The following is a 17,883-nucleotide window of genomic DNA, read 5'->3' on the forward strand; positions in this document are numbered from 1 at the left end:
TCCCTGAGTCAGGTGCTGTGTCACCCAATGTGGGGGACCAGATGTATGCGTGATATGCAGTTAGACATCCTCATTCATAATCAGAGCAAATGTAGCTACATCCAGAGAACAGGAGATTAGTCCTAAATCCTCAGCACGCTATCAAGTCCCTGTGGGATATGGCCCCAGCTGAATCCTGTGGTTTCATCCCTTGTTCCCCCATCTGCCCTCAGCATCCTGACCTGCCCTCAGCCCCTTTTCCTGGCCTCCTCCCACCCATCCTTGGGTCTCAACTTTCCCGCATTTGTCAGAGAGCCCCAACTGGGTCTGAGCCCCCAGTTACACCTCCGCCATGGCACTCAGTGCTTCTCCTCAGGCCCTTGTACTCTCGAATGGTTATTAGTAATAGTATTTCATGGCACTCTTCTCTGGAAATCATGAGCTCCATGACAGTAGAGATTGTTTTATCCACCACAGCCTCCCATCCCATCTCCAGGGCCTGACACATAAGAGGCGTTCTAGTACTTTTTGAATGGTTGAGAAATCACCCTCTTTTTGATAAGCACATCCTGATTCCAGAAGTTTCATCAGTGTCACTGGTTCCATTGTCCATGCCACTTCTCACTGTGACCTGTGTGTGCTTTATTTGACAAGACACCTGAGTGGCTGGACAGTGATTCCTGTCAAAAGTGTGATCAGCCTTTCTTCTGGAACTTCAAGCAAATGTGGGACAGTAAGAAAATAGGCCTAAGACAGGTAAGGTGATTTGAATTCTTCATCAAAATGTAATCATGTGGAAATAAGTTATGTAAGAACCCAGAAACCACTCCGGATGCAGGAACTCACGTAAGAGAGTTTATTAAGCAAACAGGCAGAGTGCCTCCCTGCAGGGTGAGAGAGAAAATGAGAGGAAAAGAGAGAGAGAGCGCACACACGCAGGAGAGTGAAAACCAGAAAGAGAGAGCATGAAGCGAGGAGGAGAGAAAGAGAGAAAATGGGGGTGGTGGGGGAGCCATTCTTAAGCAGCAGAGTTTCGCAGGCTAACAAGGACCAATAATGGAGAAGAATACTTGCAGGCTGACTGATGAACCAATAGCCAGCTAGGATGTTCACATACTGACAAGCTAGGTTGTAAGTTGGGAGGCGGGGAAAGGACTGCAGCATAAAGGGCGGGGAAGCAGCTTTATATTATATTAACTTAACCTTGTAATCTTAGAAGAGGTAGCACTCCTGGGTGTGAGCTGTGCTAGAGGTAAATTATTATCCTGGAGTTGCCTTGTGACTTCACATTAATGGACCCTTATCTACCATAGCTCATTCCGACTAGGTTTGGTTTGTATAGTGATTTGGTCCCAAGCAATAGTTAAGGGATAGTTTTAGAATTCAAATGGCATCTATTGAAATACATCTTAAAATCAGAGGTGCCATGCTTAGTTCACATTGGTTCCAAACCATTAAATTAGACGAGTGCTACGTATTTCTTCTTAATTATTTTACTTACCCTCCTCCTGATTTGTTTTTGATTATTTAGATCTACTCATAATATAGCATTTTCAGTCAGATTGCATAGTTCAGTTTGGTTTTCCCCAGGAAAATCAAATGTTAGGTCACCTGGTTTGAACGTGGCCAGAGATACAGACAAGGGTTGAATCAGTTTTCATCTACATCCTTCTTCATTCAGCAGCATGATCTCAGGAGATGACACTTCCTCAGTCCACCCACCACTGAGATCCCTTGACCACTGCATGGTTCCTCTGTGGTTCAGCAGCGGTACCAGGACAGGGTAGAGGATGGGGAAAGAGGAGAGGGGAGGTGGCACTGTCCGGGTGTTTCCCAGCAGCCCTCATCAGAACACAGCCCCCAAGGAGAAGACAGCTGGTGTGCTCCTGCGAGGGGAGCACTCTGGCTTGGCATTCACCTGAGTGTGGTCAGTCACACTTGAGTGCCAGGGAGTGGCGCCGCGTCACAGCAGCCTGCTTTCCCTCCCTCCTGCAGCACCATTGCCGTAAGTGCGGGAAGGCTGTCTGCGGCAAGTGCAGCTCCAAGCGTTCCTCCATCCCCCTGATGGGCTTCGAGTTTGAAGTGAGAGTCTGTGACAGCTGCCATGAAGCCATCACAGATGAAGAGTAAGTTCCAGTGGCCAGCAGGACTCTCGAGGTGAAGGAGAGAATCCAGTCTGAGAGCTGCACTCGGCGCTCCAGCCATGACTCCTGCAGCCCTTGTTCCTGCCAGTTTAGAGTGTAGACCATGGCAAAGAGGTTTTGTTTCTTTTACTGGCGCATTATAATTACAACAGTGTGATTCATTATGTCATATCATACATGCACCCAATATGATTTTATCAGTCTCATTCCAGTACCCTCCCTTTGCCTTCCCTCCTCCCTCAAGAGATTTATCTTGAGAGATGAATGAAGAGAGCATAGGCTTGAGGAATTCATCTCTGCACACTTCTTTTTTTTTGTTTTGTTTTGTTTTTTTTTTTAATTTATTTTTATTGTAAATAAATGGGATACATGTTGTTTCTGTTTGTACATGGAGTAACAGCATACCATTTGCATAATCATACATTTACATAGGGTAATGATGTTTGATTCATTCCATAATTTTTTTCCTTCTCTCCCACCCCTCCCACCTCTCTTTTCCCTCTATACAATCCCTCCTTCCTCCATTCTTGCACCCCTCCCACCCCCCATTATGTGTCATCATCCGCTTATCAGTGAGATCATTCGCCTTTTGGATTTTTGAGATTGCTTATCTCACTTAACATGATATTCTCCAATTTCATCCATTTGCCTGCAAGTGCCATAATTTTATTATTCTTTATAGCTGAGTAATATTCCATTGTATATATATACCACAGTTTCTTTATCCATTCATCAATCGAAGGGCATCTAAGTTGGTTCCACAGTCTGGCTATTTGAATTGAGCAGCTATGAACATTGATGTGACTGTATCTCTGTAGTATGCTGATCTTAAGTCCTTTGGGTATAGGCCGAAGAGTGGGATAGCTGGGTCAAATGGTAGGTCCATTCCAAGTTTTCTAAGGAATCTCCACACTGCTTTCCAGACTGGCTGCACTAATTTGCAGTCCCACCAGCAATGTATGAGTGTACCTTTTTCCCCACATCCTCTCCAACACCTATTCTTGATAATCGCCATTCTAATTGGGGTGAGATGGAATCTTAGGGTAGTTTTGATTTGCATTTCTCTTATTACTAAAGATGGTGAACATTTTTTCAAATATCTGTTGATTGCTTATAGATCTTCTTCTGTGAAGTGTCTGTTCATATCCTTAGCCCATTTGTTGATTGGGTTATTTGTATTCTTCGTGTAGAGTTTTTTGAGTTCTTTATATATTCTGGAAATTAGTGCTCTATCTGAAGTATGAGTGGCAAAGATATTCTCCCACTCTGTAGGCTCTCTCTTCGCATTGCTGATAGTTTCCTTTGCTGAGAGAAAGCTTTTTAGTTTGAATCTATCCCAGTTATTGATTCTTGCTTTTATTTCTTGTGTTATGGGAGTCCTGTTAAGGAAGTCTGATCCTAAGCCAACAAGTTGAAGGTTTGGACCTACTTTTTCTTCTATAAGATGCAGGGTCTCTGGTCTGATTCCGAGGTCCTTGATCCATTTTGAGTTGAGTTTTGTGCAGGGTGAAAGATAGGGGTTTAGTTTCATTCTGCTGCATATGGATTTCCAGTTTTCCCAGCACCATTTGTTGAAGAGGCTATCTTTTCTCCATTGCATATTTTTGGCACCTTTGTCTAGTATGAGAAAATTGTATTTATATGGGTTTGTGTCTGTGTCCTCTATTCTGTACCATTGATCTACCTGTCTATTTTGGTACCAATACCATGCCGTTTTTGTTACTCTTCCTTTGTAGTATAGTTGAAGTTCTGGTATTGCGATACCCCCTGTTTCATTCTTCCTGCTAAGGATTGCTTTAGCTATTCTGGGTTTCTTATTCTTCCAGATGAATTTCATGATTGCTTGCTCTATTTCTGTGAGGTACGTCATTGGGATTTTAATTGGAATTGCTTTGAATATGTATAGCACTTTTGGTAGTATGGCCATTTTGACAATATTAATTCTGCCTATCCAAGAACATGGGAGATCTTTCCATCTTCTAAAGTCTTCCTTAATTTCTTTCTTCAATATTTTGTAGTTTTCATTATAGAGATCTTTTACCTCTTTGGTTAGATTGATGCCCAAGTATTTTTTTTTTTTTTTTGAGACTATTGCAAATGGAGTTGTTTTCCTCATTTCCCTTTCAGCTGTTTTGTCACTTGCGTATAAAAGTGCTGTAGATTTATGCGTGTTGATTTTATAGCCTGCTATTTTGCTGAATTCATTGATGAGGTCTAGAAGTTTTCTGTAGGAGGTTTTTGGATCCTCTAAATATAGAATCATGTCATCTGCAAATAGTGACAGCTTAAGTTCCTCTTTTCCTATTTGTATCCCTTTAATTTCTTTAGTCTGCCTAATTGCTCTGGCTAGAGTTTCGAGGACAATGTTGAATAGAAGTGGTGAAAGAGGACATCCCTGTCTTGTTCCCGTTTTTAAAGGGAATGGTTTCAGTTTTTCTCCATTAAGAATGATGTTGGTCATGGGCTTAGCATAAGTAGCCTTTACAATGTTCAGGTATGTTCCTACTATCCCTATTTTTTCTAGTGTTTTCAGCATGAAAGGGTGTTGTATTTTGTCAAACATTTTTTCTGCATCAATTGAAATAATCATATGATTCTTATCCTTAAGTCTATTGACATGATGGATTACGTTTATTGATTTACAGATGTTGAACCATCCTTGCATTCCAGGAATGAACCCCACTTGATCGTGGTGCACAGTTTTCTTAATATGCTTTTGGATACAGTTTGCCAATATTTTGTTAAGGATCTTTGCATCTATATTAATCAAGGATATTGGTGTAAAATTTTCTTTCCTTGATGTGTGTTTTCCTGGTTTGGGTATGAGGGTGATATTAGTTTCATAGAATGAGTTTGGTAGGGTACCCCTCCTTTTCTATTTCCTGGAATACTTTGAGAAGTATTGGAATGAGTTTTTCTTTGAAGGTCTTATAGAACTCAGCTGAGAATCCATCTGGTCCTGGACTTTTCTTGGATGGTAGATTTTTAATGGCTTCTTCTATTTCATTGCTTGATATTGATCTGTTTAAATCGTGTATGTCCTCCTGGTTCAGTTTGGTAGGAGCATATGTCTCTAGAATTTGTCCATGTCTTCGGTAGTTTCTATTTTGTTGGAATACAGATTTTCAAAGTAGCTTCTCATTATGTTCTGCATCTCAGTGGTGTCTGTTGTGATATTTCCTTTTGCATCATGTATTTTAGTAATTTGAGTCTTCTCTCTCCTTCTCTTTGTTAGTGTGGCTAAGGGTTTGTCTATTTTGTTTACTTTCTCAAAGAACCAACTTTTTGTTTTGTCAATTTTTTGAATAGTTTCTTTTGTTTCAATTTCATTAATTTCAGCTCGTGATTTTAATTATTTCCTGTCTTCTACTACTTTTGCTGTTATTCTGCTCTTCTTTTTCTAGGGCTTTGAGCTGTAATGTTAGGTCATTACAGCCTGTCGGTCCTGCCCAGTATCCTAGGACCTTAGGTGTGCTTTGGAAGGTGGGGCAAATCTGCATTGTCTCTTTCATGTTAGCTAATTGAAAATTGTTCCCAGCTGCAAACAGAATGCTGTGGAACAAGTTTCTGTTAGTAATTTACAGGAGAACCAATCTCTTAGGTGACTTGTCTTCCCAGTCCTCCCAGCACCTTTTAGTACAATAAAATTACTTGACATATTCTTTGTATACTTATAGCAAACATAAATTAAGATGCTCTTGCATAAATAGGCATTTATATCCATTAGTTTCCACTCATCATGAAATTCATAAGAGTTCTTATTAAGGAGAGAGCTGCAGGAAACCTCAGATAGTCCATCTTAATTCTACTTTTTATAAAGACACAGGAAAAAGGAAGAAGAAAACTGTCTCCAGAGAGCCCACTGCAGTGGAGTGGCACCCCTGGAAACACAACTAGGGAGTGACCAGTGACCATCTACTTTCTCCTCCCCGGCCCTTCCCAGGGAATTGCTGGCTTCTGCCTCACTTACCCGCCCCTAGAGCAATGCAAGTGCTGATAAGCCTTCCTTCAAAACAAAGAAACAAAAAAAGCACAGGCTAAAAAACACAGAACAGCTGGGCATGGTGGCACACACCTGAAATCCCAGCAACTCTGGAGACTGAGGCAGGAGGATTCCAAGTCCGAGATTAGCCTTAGCAACTTAGCAAGGTGCTACACAACTTAGGGAGACCCTGTCTCAAAATAAGAAAATTTAAAAATTAGAAAAAAGGGGAAGCTGGAGGTATAGCTCATAAGCACCCCTGAGTTCAATTCCCAGTACCAAAAACAAAACAAATAATGATGTTTGTTTCTGCTTTGTTTCACCTGTTAAAGTTTTAGAAAGAGAAAAACTTAAGTTGGCATTTACACCTGTGAACAAAGAAAAAGAAACTGATGAACTTCAAATAGAATGACAGTAGTATCTTAGGTATTTTAACAATCATACCTCTCTTTTTTTTTTCTTTTTAATTAAATGGGCCAAGGTGTAGACTATTTAACCTTCAAGCCCATCCTTCTGAATGCAAACTTAGCAAAACCACTGTGGTTTTGAAAAGATTTCTCCAAAGTGCAGGTGGAGATTTTCAGACAATCAGAGAAGTGCCTGTGGAGGTTTCCTCTCTCATTTTGGAGACTGGGGATCCTTTTACCTTATTATCTTGTTAAAATCATGTAATAGATCACCAGGGAATGAAGGCAGATCTGGGGAGCATTTCTAATAGTGAGGCAGTTTTAGCCATTAGCCTAAAAATTAGAGCATAATGTCATCCTCAGTCTCTGTGATTCCTATGTCCCGCCTTTTACTCTCTCCTTGCTCTTTCTAGACGTGCTCCCACAGCTACTTTCCATGACAGTAAACATAACATTGTGCACGTGCATTTTGATGCAACCAGGGGATGGTTACTGACTTCTGGAACCGACAAAGTCATTAAGGTGAGACACACCATCTTAAGCTTTCCATTTGTGATCTTAGGTGATTAGACAGGAGCACCAAGAACACCTGAGGCTCTGCTTACAAGGTTACCCTTGCAACTGAGATTTTTTTTTTTTTTTTTTGGTGTGGTGCTGGGGATTGAACTCGGGGCCTTGTGCTTGCGAGGGGGACAGTCTACCAACTGAGCTCTCTCCGCAGCCCCGGACATTTTTGAGAGCCTAGCACATGCATAGCTCCAGTGTGGACAGAACAGATCATCTACTTGGGACACACTCCTTAAAAGACAAATAATAGTGATGCCACCATTTACTGGTGACGAGTTCTGCTCCCTCTAATGTTGAAGTTTGAACACTAGAGAAGCACGCCAAGGCAAGGGTGTTAAGCAGGTTTTATTTAAAGTAGTAATAATACAGACTTCTCCCGAAGGGGAGAAGGGGGCCATGACTGATGTTCTAGAATTCCAAGAAGTGAGCACACCCTACATCTTTTATAGGTTAAGGTCTCTTTTGTTCAGTTCTCTCTCCCCTTACCTCTCCTTCCTGCCAATGTGACTAGGCCCAGTTTTGCAGGTGAGATGGACAGGGGCCGGGCCAAAGTGATTCAGCCAGGCAAGGGGCCAGGGAGTATTAATTAGCAGCTCCTTGCCTGCAGCCCTTGATAAGGGCAGGTAAATTTGGTAATCAGTAGGCTCTGGAGATCCTTGACATTCCATTCTCCCAGGGGCAGTCTCCAACTTCCAGAAGGCAGATGGCTTTTGCGGCCTCCATTTCCTCAATTTGACTGATCCCCTATTTCTACACTAACTGCCTGTCCCCAATTCTGGCTTCAATAGTAGGTCACACATGCAGCAGTCAGAAGAGTGACACAGACAAGAATCTTAAGAATTCCATCAGCAGGGCGTGGTGGCACATGCTTGTAATCCCAGTGGCTAGGGAGGCTGAGGCAGGAGGATCTGAGTTGCCAGCCTCAGCAACTCAGTGAGACCCTGTCTCTAAATAAAATACAAAAAAAGGGCTGGGGATGTGACTCAGTGGTTAAGTGCCCCTGAGTTCAATCTCCCATACAAAAAAAAAAGAGTTCCCTCAGGGAGGCAGAGCTGCTGGAGAAGACTTCCTGTAGCAGGTGGGGAGGAGCTGAGCACGGAAAGAAAGGCAGGACATGCAGAAGCCAGCAGGTAATGACGTCTTTTCCCAGTGAAATCAGTCAATCCAAGCACATTCATCTGGGGCCTCTCTGAGGACTGTGGTAGACCTCATGGATTCAGTGTCCCAGCGGATGCACAAACAGAAGGAGCCCTTTGTGTCATTCCTGTCCCATTCTTAAGGGCAGCAGTGAGGTGATGTGGTTAAATTACCCTGTTTGAAGCCCCCTTTGTGACTTGGAACAAGTTTAAAGCAAACTCTGGGATCCTCGATTCCTTTATTTTTGACATCTTATAGAATTGTTTGGAAGATCAACAGAGACGATATGGAAAGAACACGGCCCAGGCTTGGTGTGCAGTTTGTTCCTTCACCCTCAGATGGCTCTGATCTGCCTTTAGTCTCCACTATCTGGATCAAAATTTCAAGCTGCTCTTGTCTTGGTTTTGAGCTTTATAAATCATATTAGTGGAGTACGAAGACTCGTGTTAAATGAAAAAATACTCACTTGGATTCAATTATAAGGACTGTTCACCCTCAACCCAATTCAGTTTTAATTTGTTCTTCATCTTCTTTTTCTTTTCACAGTTGTGGGATATGACCCCAGTAGTGTCTTGATGACTCTCCCAGGAAATCAGAAAGATAGTATTTACTAAAGAAACGGTTGTTCTAATCCACATGGCTACTGAAGCAGCAAAGCTCCGTGCGAGAAGTAAGAGAAGCTGAAGCCCCGAGGTGAATCTGCACCCTACCTACGCAGTCAGTGGGAACTAGCAAAAGGGCACTTGCAGGGACTCTTCAACTTGTTCATACGATATAAAAGAAGATATTTTTTTAACAAATGGTTTATACAGTCTGGCTGTACTACATTGTTTTGAGTATATTGAAAAATCTGTGTGGGGTGTTTAATTTTTCTATTTTTCAACCCTCCGTTTTACTTATTGCTTTGTGTGTTGGAGAAATAAGGGAAGCGTCGACCTGTCCAGGGTGTGTTGGTCATTCTAAAGTAGGTTTTACATCTGCCTCACCCGGGCATGTCGTGTGGTCAGCATCTTCTCTTCTGTCTTCATCTCCCTGCGCCTTTGCCGCTTTTCTCCAGAGTATTGGTCTTTATGCTCTTCACTCCCAGTGTTGCTACTTGCATGTCCTCCTCCGTGGAGAGAGCTGGAAAACCGTTTGTGTGGATCTGCCAGCTGACTTCTTGACTCCCCTGAGGGAGATCCGTTTGTATGGTCTGACCTATTCATGCTCTTGCCGAGGAGGAATGCCCTTGTGTTTCTGCCTTAGTCTTCTGTCTTTCCCCACTTAGAAAATGCTGTGAGAAAGCTGCTCCTAACCATTGTCATCCCAGAAGTAGATGAGTAGGACTCAGAGCTTCCGCCATCAGTGCCTGGATCAGTTACCATTCAGCTGGGGCCTCCTGAGCCTTCTGTGTTTTAGTTTTTTTGGATAGCTCTCCCTCACAACATTCAAAACCAACAAAAACCTAAACCTAAATAAGCGTCTTTAGGGTATTTTTCTGTGTGACACCATCTCTGAACTTGAACCTTTATTACTTCAAGATTGTTATCCTGCTCTGTTCTTCATTATCTGTATTTTCTTCCTCTTTAAAAACCAGATATTCAAACATTTTTATCTTAAGTTAATCCATCAGAATGCTTTGCACACTTTTATTCTAAGATCATATATGACCTGAGACATACAGGTACTGAAATGCTACAGTTTGTGCCGTGTCCCTGCTGGGAACTTAAAAGAGGACTTTTGAAAATGAGCCTGAAGAATTCTTACTTCTAAGGGAATCCCATCGAACTTTATAAAATGAAATAAGCAATGCACCTGAGGATATTGAATTCCTTTTTTGAAATCTTATTTTCTTCCATAAAAATAGAATTAAAATTTAGTGGTAAGCATATGCCAGGTACCTGTCCCACTGTAAGCACTTTACCACCTCATTGGCTCCTTACCTGGCAGACATACAGGGGGAGCACTAAGACTCTTGTGGATCAGCAGTCTAAATAAATAAAGTCTTACAGACATATAGGCCAACTGTTTGCCCTTCCCTGTGGGTCCTATCTCCAGTGTCTTGTTCACTTCTGATTTGAGTTTGGGGGTGGTAGGTAAGATTTGAGTGAAATTGAAATCCTCCCTATTGTTTTTCTTCTTAGGCTGGAAAACAGTGTTTCCCTTCATGATCATTCAATACTTTTCTAACTGGGGGATGTGCCACAGACAGCACCCTAGTATCCACCTAGTCATGCTTGCTAGGGATGAGGCTTCCTGCAGATGATTCTACTGGCCAGTGTGTGTGTGTCTCACAAAGCCACTGACGACACTGTCACCTGAATCTGAAACTCTGAGTCCATATGTATGCACTCGCAAGTCACACAACTTGTGACTTCACTGACCCCTCCCTTGCTCTTGCTTGGACTCAGAGTTGCTATCACTGCTTTGAGTCTCTTCTGCATGATTGCTCTGTGAGAGAGCTTTAAAAAGGGAATTACACTTAAAATACTCAAATATCTATTTTGTAGTTAATTACTAGAACCTGCAACCCCTTACTCATTGTACCTAATAGAGAATAGCATGTTGGAAGAAATGGAAGTGAACTGCTCTGTTTTCCCTTCCTGAACTTCAGAGTGAGGACTGCGTACAGGGAGGGAAACCTAGGATCAGGACCCAGCAAACATTGCGTGGATTCCCAGTTAGGTACACATGAGTTCAGACCTCCTTTGGGATACTGAGTGGGCCCATTAGATCACACACACTGTGGCTGCTCTGTTCCGTGTCCCTGAGCTTTGCTCCAGCCACCTCCCTCTCAGCATTGCTCTGGCCTAACCCACAGAGCCACTCACACATTGAAACCTCTCTGGTGATGAGAATTATGATTGGAAACCGGATAGGTCAAGGTAGCCCTTGCTCTGCCCTCTCCTTTCCTTTCATCTGTGTGGGTGCTTGAATTTGGTGAGAAGTGTTTAGCAAATCGGGTGCATGAGTTTGTAATACTGTGAATTCTTGAGTTTTGCATTGTCTTCACCATTTTTGTAACTCAAGGAGAAATGTGTGCCGGTGTTGGGTGTCTTCCAAGCAATTTGTGGAAAAGGAGGCTTCATTCATTAGGAGTGAAAGCTGACTCCAGCACTTGGCTTTTCTCCTGCATCGACGAAAATCATAGTTCTTGTTTTACCCTATTGGATTTGCACTTTACATTTATTTTTGCTCTGTTACTTAAACATACAGCGTCTCTGGCAAATAATACCTAACATGGCTATGTTGGGGAAGCGGCAAAACTGCACATATCACACACAGAGTTGTTCCACTTGGTAGAATAAAACCAATCTCATGTTCTTGGTTCCTCTATTGCTGCCTGGGTGTGTCTCCATAGTAACAAAGATGGTTTTAGACTAAGTACTTGGAATTTTGTATCATTTTTTATATGAGGTCAACCAACCATAATATGTTCCTCGTTTGATTGATTGAAGTATTCAGAGAATCATAAAATCACAAAACTGGAAGGGATCTTTGTTTTTTGGCACTGGGGGTTGAACCCAGGGGCACTTTTCCACTGAATGATACCTCAGCTCTTTAATTTTTTATTTTGAGACAGGGTCTCTCTCAGTTGCTGGGACTGGCCTCAAACTTTCTGTCTTCTTGCCTAAGCCTCTGGAGTCCTTGGGATTACAGGTGTGTGCCTGTAATCATACCTGGCTCTAGAAGGGATCTTGAGATCTAGAATGTTCCAAGCAGAAAACACTTCAGTCATGTCAGGCAATTAGATATAACTGACATATAAACCAGAAAAACCAAAAGAATATTCAAGGAACAATTGTTTTTGAGCACTACTTAGGAATGGCATGAGTGGGAGAAGCGATGTCAGTGCCCCGAGACTGGGAACTCTCTGGAACCAGGTTTATTCCTCTCAGTTGTGTGTTTGACACCACTTTTGGACCTGGCCCTGTGGTTATGAGTGGGTGAGTACTATATCAGGAGGCAGTTATTGCAGTTCTTCACCCACATAAATTCATCTCCATACTGTTTTCCCAGACCACCCCAGGGGCAAAATCAACTTGGAAATCCAGGGGCCCTGAAAATACTTACTGCCCTAATTGTTGAAGGCTGGCCTCGGGTCCCTGGAGTCTGCTGCATTTTTCCTTCTTGTGGGACATCACTTTTTCATCTTCTGAGTCTCATTTCTTAGAGCATAATGTATTTTTGTTTAACATCAAACCTTAAATCTTAAATTTTAGCTTTTAAAAAGCACCAGAATAGCTCTAAACTGTATGTCACTGTTAGTGGACATAAATATTCATTAAATGAGATTTCTTTGGTTTTGCCTTTTCATGGTAGTTTAATCATATGTCAGTAAGCTTGTTCAGTAGGATTTTTATTTTAAAATGGAAGAAAATCACTTTATGAAAATGTTATTTTTCTCCTTTAAAAATAATGTTATGTTGAATTTTACCTGGTGTGAAAGTAGATATTTAGCAACTTGATTAGAAAACACAAATCCATTTCCAACATCGAGTTTTCTAGATGATCCTTGAGATTCTAGTCCAGGTCATCCCACTTTTGTTGAGTACCCACCATGCTCCAGGCTTCGAATTAGGCACTGGGGTAACCAGGTCTCCCAGGCCCCTACCTGGCTGGGCAAGAGCCACACAGATGAGTAAATGGTTCATTTCAGTACTCTGTGATTAGTGTAATGAGAGAGGTGTGTTTGGGGTGCCACCCTGGGGGGTGCCTCCAACCCAGCAGGTGGGGCAGAAGGAACCTGGCAGAGGAAAGGACTTCTGAGCTGAGTGTCACATGATAAAGAGTGAGCCAAGTAGGGAGAGAAAGGAAACCTAGGCAGCTGAAACAGCCACCAAGTCCTCATCTTCACCTGGTGTGTCCAAGGACACAAAGGGCTTGGCTTTACCAGAGAACCAGAGGTGGCTGGGCTGCAGGCCTGGAGCCTGCACCCATGTGACTCTTAGACACCGATGCTTCAGAGCCTTGAGGGAAGGTGGACAGTGTCCATGATGGCTTTGTTCAGATGCTCACCCTGTAGCCAGTGCTAGTATCAATTTCTTTTTCTTTGGAAATTCCAGAAATGGTATCTGAAAGTGACCAGGGGTAGCTAATTTTGGGGCCTTTCTGGATGCACTGGCTTCCACTGGAGACTGAGGTGGAACAGAGGCCATCACATGTGCAGCCCTTTGCCTGGAAGAATCCAGACTCATCCATAGATGGGCTGCACTCAGCTGCTCTGCTCTACAAAAGAGAAGGTCTGGACCTGCCCTAGCATGACACAGTGCTAAGTGTCACAGGGCACAAACAGGCAGCTGCAACCCTCCCTGTCCTCAGCCTCAGACCACTCTCGAAAGTCACAGATCATTTCAGTACAATGTGGTAGAAGCAGAAGGGCCTCCTCAAGGGTCACCTGCCAAGTGGAAAAGAAAGATCATTCTCAATTCAGAGTGGAAGGGACTCAGCAGCCACCATCAGGAGGACCCTGCTCTGCCAACACAAGAGCACCATGGCAAGGCTTGACAGAGCTATTTCTTGCCATTACATTATTTGCCCTTTTTTAAGACCCAAGTATCATATGTCCATAACTGATTTCTAGAACATCTATGTTTGCATTTAAATTTTAGCTCAGCTTTACCACCAGGAATTACATACCAACACTCAGTGGGGTTTTAGTTGACAATTCTACCTTTTAACATGAGCCTTTCCACCAGGAAGCCTCTTCAGGTCTAACCTGGCAGCAGTGTCTAAAAAGCAAATCTGCCCAAAATTGGAGTAAACTCCCTCCCTTTTATATTTTCTGAGCCAGGGGAGTTTTTAACAGTAGATAGCCCTTGTCAGAGATGTTAAAAAGGAGATTAAAGTTTTGAGTTAAAGATGGATTTGATAGTCCTGCTTAAGGCCCCTTCTAATCTTGTGATTTCACGATTCTATGAATGTTCTTTATTATTGGACTAACCTAAACCATTACTAGTCAGATGGCTGACTTCACTCAGACAAATGAGGGCATATACCAAGTTTGTTTTTGTTTCTGTCACATCAAATGCATTACTTTCTGGATTTTTCCATCTAGAGCCTAGTAGGTTTGGTTTTAGAAGAAGATGGTGAAGGTAGAAATTAATCATGGTACCATCTCATTAAAAATAAATACCTCAAAATGTTCATCTTTAGTGAGTCAAGAGTATCTGACTTCCTCCAGAGAGGAAATGTCTAGGAATTTCTGGTTGTTTGAAAGGTTAGATTTGGAGATTGTTCTTGATATGTATGATTCTTTTTTTAATTTAGATTGTTCTTGATATGTATGATTCTTTTTTTAATTTTTTGACTCCCTTGGTTCTCTAGGATGCATGAGAGGGTGAGATATAACTCAAAAAAGGGAACTCTGATTTGAAAAAAAAGCATTTCTCATATATATATATATATTTTTTTTTTAATCACTTAAATGAATGACAGTCTTCTGTCAGTAGCATACACCAATATGAAGAATGGACCAAAACACTCGTGTCATTGTTAACCATTGTTCTCAAATATTCATGACTTATATACCATTTGCCTTGATTTTTGAATGACTTTGTTTTTCAAGGTACTGTTAAATTGCAAAAGAAAATCTTTATGTGGAAAGTATAAAAACTGTTCCAACTGGACGACAGGGAAGGTGCTGGCCAGCCCCACATCAGTGCCTGCCCACACTGTGTTCATAACCAGGGTCGCTCTTCCATGCTGCGTGGCCATCAGACTGTGGCCCACATCTGGACCTGCCTGCAGCAGGCAGGTTACTTTATGGTTTCTTTTTCCTTTTTCTGGAATGAGGAGATTCTCCGAGGGGTCAGACTGAGAATGCTGTAAGCCTGAAGCTGAACCAGATCTCTACAGAGTGGTTCCGGCCAACCCCCCATGCTCTATGCCACTGATCCCTCAACCAGTCTTGACATTGACCTCCTAATGAGGTGGTATGAGCAAGAAGGTCCTGTGATGTTGAGATGCCTATATCCAGTCCTCCGTTCGTTGCTGCTGAGCAGTGTGTGTTTTCACTCTGCTCATTTCCCACTGTGCCGCCCTCTAACCTCTAATGTACATGTAGCCATTACCAATGTAAGACTCTCATGCAGAGTTGCCTCCATGGTTTAAAATAAATGTCTGTGAATACCTGCCTGCATTTGTGGTCTCATCATTATTGTGACGCATAATCGCATCACCTCACAACCCTTGTGGGTTCTGGCCCCTCAGGATTGGCCAGGAGGGCAATTTCCTGCTCTTGACTCTCTAGACCTCAAGGAGAGCTACATCTACTGGACTAAACCCAGTGCATGGACTGTGGCCACGTGGTCCTTACCTTTCATATATGTCTGCTTTTACCGTTTTAATAAATTCTCCAAATAATAGACTTCAGGGCAAATACAACCAGGGAAAGCCTCTTCAAAACTAATGAGGTTCATTTTGTGGAGAAGAAAATGGGTATGGAATAGCCAGGAAGTAGGGCAGCTGGGCTCTCCAAGGCCCTGTCCCTGGTCCTGCCAGTGCAGCCTCACCCACACCCAGCCACTGCAGAATGCCCTGTCTTCCTCCTAACTTTGGTTTGTGTAGAGGGAAATGGGGCGGGAAGGGGTAGGGGAAGGAAAGAGGGTGAACTGAAACAGACATCATTACCCTATGTACATGTATGATTACACGAATGGTGTGACTCTGCATCACGTACAACCACAGAAACCCCATTTGTGTACCATGAATCAAAATGCAGTCTGTAAAAATAAAACTTAAAAAAAAAAAGAAAGAAAGCCCTGTCTTCCTCCTGCAGACAAGGAAGGGAGGGGCGAGGCTGTCAAGGGAAGCCCATACTTGCTAGATGGTGTTGCCACCTAGCAGATGGAGACGCCTTCCAGGCAGGCGTGCCCAGAAAGATCTCTTCGTTGGGGTCGTTGGGTGGTGGTCCCTGGATGTGAACATCTCAACCCCACCAAGGAACCACACCCACCTGGGTTTTCCTCATGTTTATTTCACCTTGAACACCAAAACTTGGGAAGAGGAATCAAAATTTCTTTGCTGGTTTTGTTTCAACTTTCTCTGGAGTGCCTAAGGGATACACAGGTGTAACTTAGGAACTTGTATCAAAGTCTAGCACCAGAATGCCAGGCGCATTGTTGAAACCACTCCTAATCTTAAACGTAAACCAGGCCTCATTTAAATTGTTTATATAAAAACACATCTGCCTTGGTTATGCTGTCCTGGGGAGAGCCATGACCAATGCTGTGGCCAGTCTTTTCCCTGGTACTGAAATAGAGAGCAGCCTTTGGGCATGAAGGAGTTGAGAAGGGAAGAAGAAGAGTCCAGGGGTTACATGTGTGATCCTCCCACCTATGCCCTCTCAAACTGACAAAAGTGGTTAAACTTCAACTCAGTGATTCAGAAAACCACTTTTTTTTTTCTACCTCAGAAGATCAAGTTTCGCTTGCTCAGACCCCCAGTTATACATATTCTAAAAAGTTGCCAGGCTGAGGAGGTAGCTCAGTGGTAGGACTGCTTGCCTGGTATGTGCAAGGCCCAGAGTTCAATCCACAGTACCACAATTAAAAAGTAAAATACGTTCCTGGTCCTCATTGCTATCGCGGTGTCTTCAGTGGAAGTGTAGCCCAGTCCACACCTGGTATTTTCTCAGGTGATTCTAGCCTGGTATGGGGTCTGGCCTGGCCTATTTAAATCTCTGAGCCGGCTGTTCAGGATCTCAGTGAGTTTCTCCTCTCCAGCCAATGATGCTGTGAGAGGCAAGAGTGTAAAATTGGCTTCTGATCTAAATGTGAGAAGGGATGACAAAGATGTATGAGCCCCTGACCCCCTACTGGGGTGGGATAGAAGGGCCATGCAGGAATTAGACCCTGTCCCTTTCCTCAAAGGTGCTATGCATTAGGAGTCACTGTAGCATTGTGAGTCACAAGAGAAGCTAGAACTGCAATGTATTCACAGTTGTTCTCCAGGCATGCGTCGGGGTTTGGGAACTGGCCAGTGGCAGCAAGGATTGGATGGAGGGAGATGGTACTACTGTCCTCCCGGCCACTCCAGCCAGGGTGGTTGTCAACAGTAATGGCAAAGAAAACCAGGAAGAAGGGGTTGGCTTGTGCCCAATGCCAAGTGTTCTCTTCTTTTTTTTTTTTTTTTTTTTTTGTTTTGTTTTTTATTTTTACAGGCTGCATTTTGATTCATTGTACACAAATGGGGTACACCTTTTCGTTTCTATGGTGGTGCACGATGTAGATTCATACCATCCGTGTAATCATACGTGCGCATGGGTAATGACGTCTGTCTCGTTCCACCATCTTTCATGCCCCCGCCCCGTCCCCACTCTCATTCCCAGGTGTTCTTTTCTGACCATAAACGTTTACACTCACTCCTGCCTCCTGTCTTGGAACCTGAGCCCTTAGGGCCCCACCAAGGTAGAGAGCCAAACTGAACAGGTAAACACTTCTGAATCAGAAGAGCAGGATCATAGTTCCATCGCATGGCTGCTGTGGAAAGCTCCTGATCCCCTGGGACTCAAAGCTTCCTCAGCTAGAAACCCCCTCTACCCCATCCCCACAGGGGCTGGTGTTGCCCAGCACCCGCGCGCCAGGGTTGTCGCAGGTCTTCAAGAGATCCTCCAAATTTATAAAGATAAATGGAAAAAGAAGGGCTTCAAAATCAAGGATGAAGCACTTTCCAAAACTAACCTCCG

General features: G+C 43.1%; 1 protein-coding gene across 2 annotated transcripts in view; it reads left to right on the forward strand.

Moving 5' to 3' along the window:
- The window catches only part of WDFY2 (WD repeat and FYVE domain containing 2), a 159,960-nt gene extending 148,432 nt beyond the window's left edge, over positions 1-11,528 (forward strand). For both annotated transcript variants that reach the window (XM_079136183.1, XM_079136184.1), the window contains 4 exons: positions 634-735; positions 1,975-2,105; positions 6,926-7,034; positions 8,763-11,528. In XM_079136183.1, the coding sequence (XP_078992309.1) occupies positions 634-735; positions 1,975-2,105; positions 6,926-7,034; positions 8,763-8,792 (372 nt within the window). In that variant the 3' untranslated portion in view covers positions 8,793-11,528. The remainder of the gene's footprint in view (positions 1-633; positions 736-1,974; positions 2,106-6,925; positions 7,035-8,762) is intronic.
- The last annotated feature ends 6,355 nt before the right edge of the window (positions 11,529-17,883 follow it).

This window comes from Sciurus vulgaris (assembly GCF_902686455.1).
Source record: "Sciurus vulgaris genome assembly, chromosome: 4".
Taxonomy (NCBI): domain Eukaryota; kingdom Metazoa; phylum Chordata; class Mammalia; order Rodentia; family Sciuridae; genus Sciurus; species Sciurus vulgaris.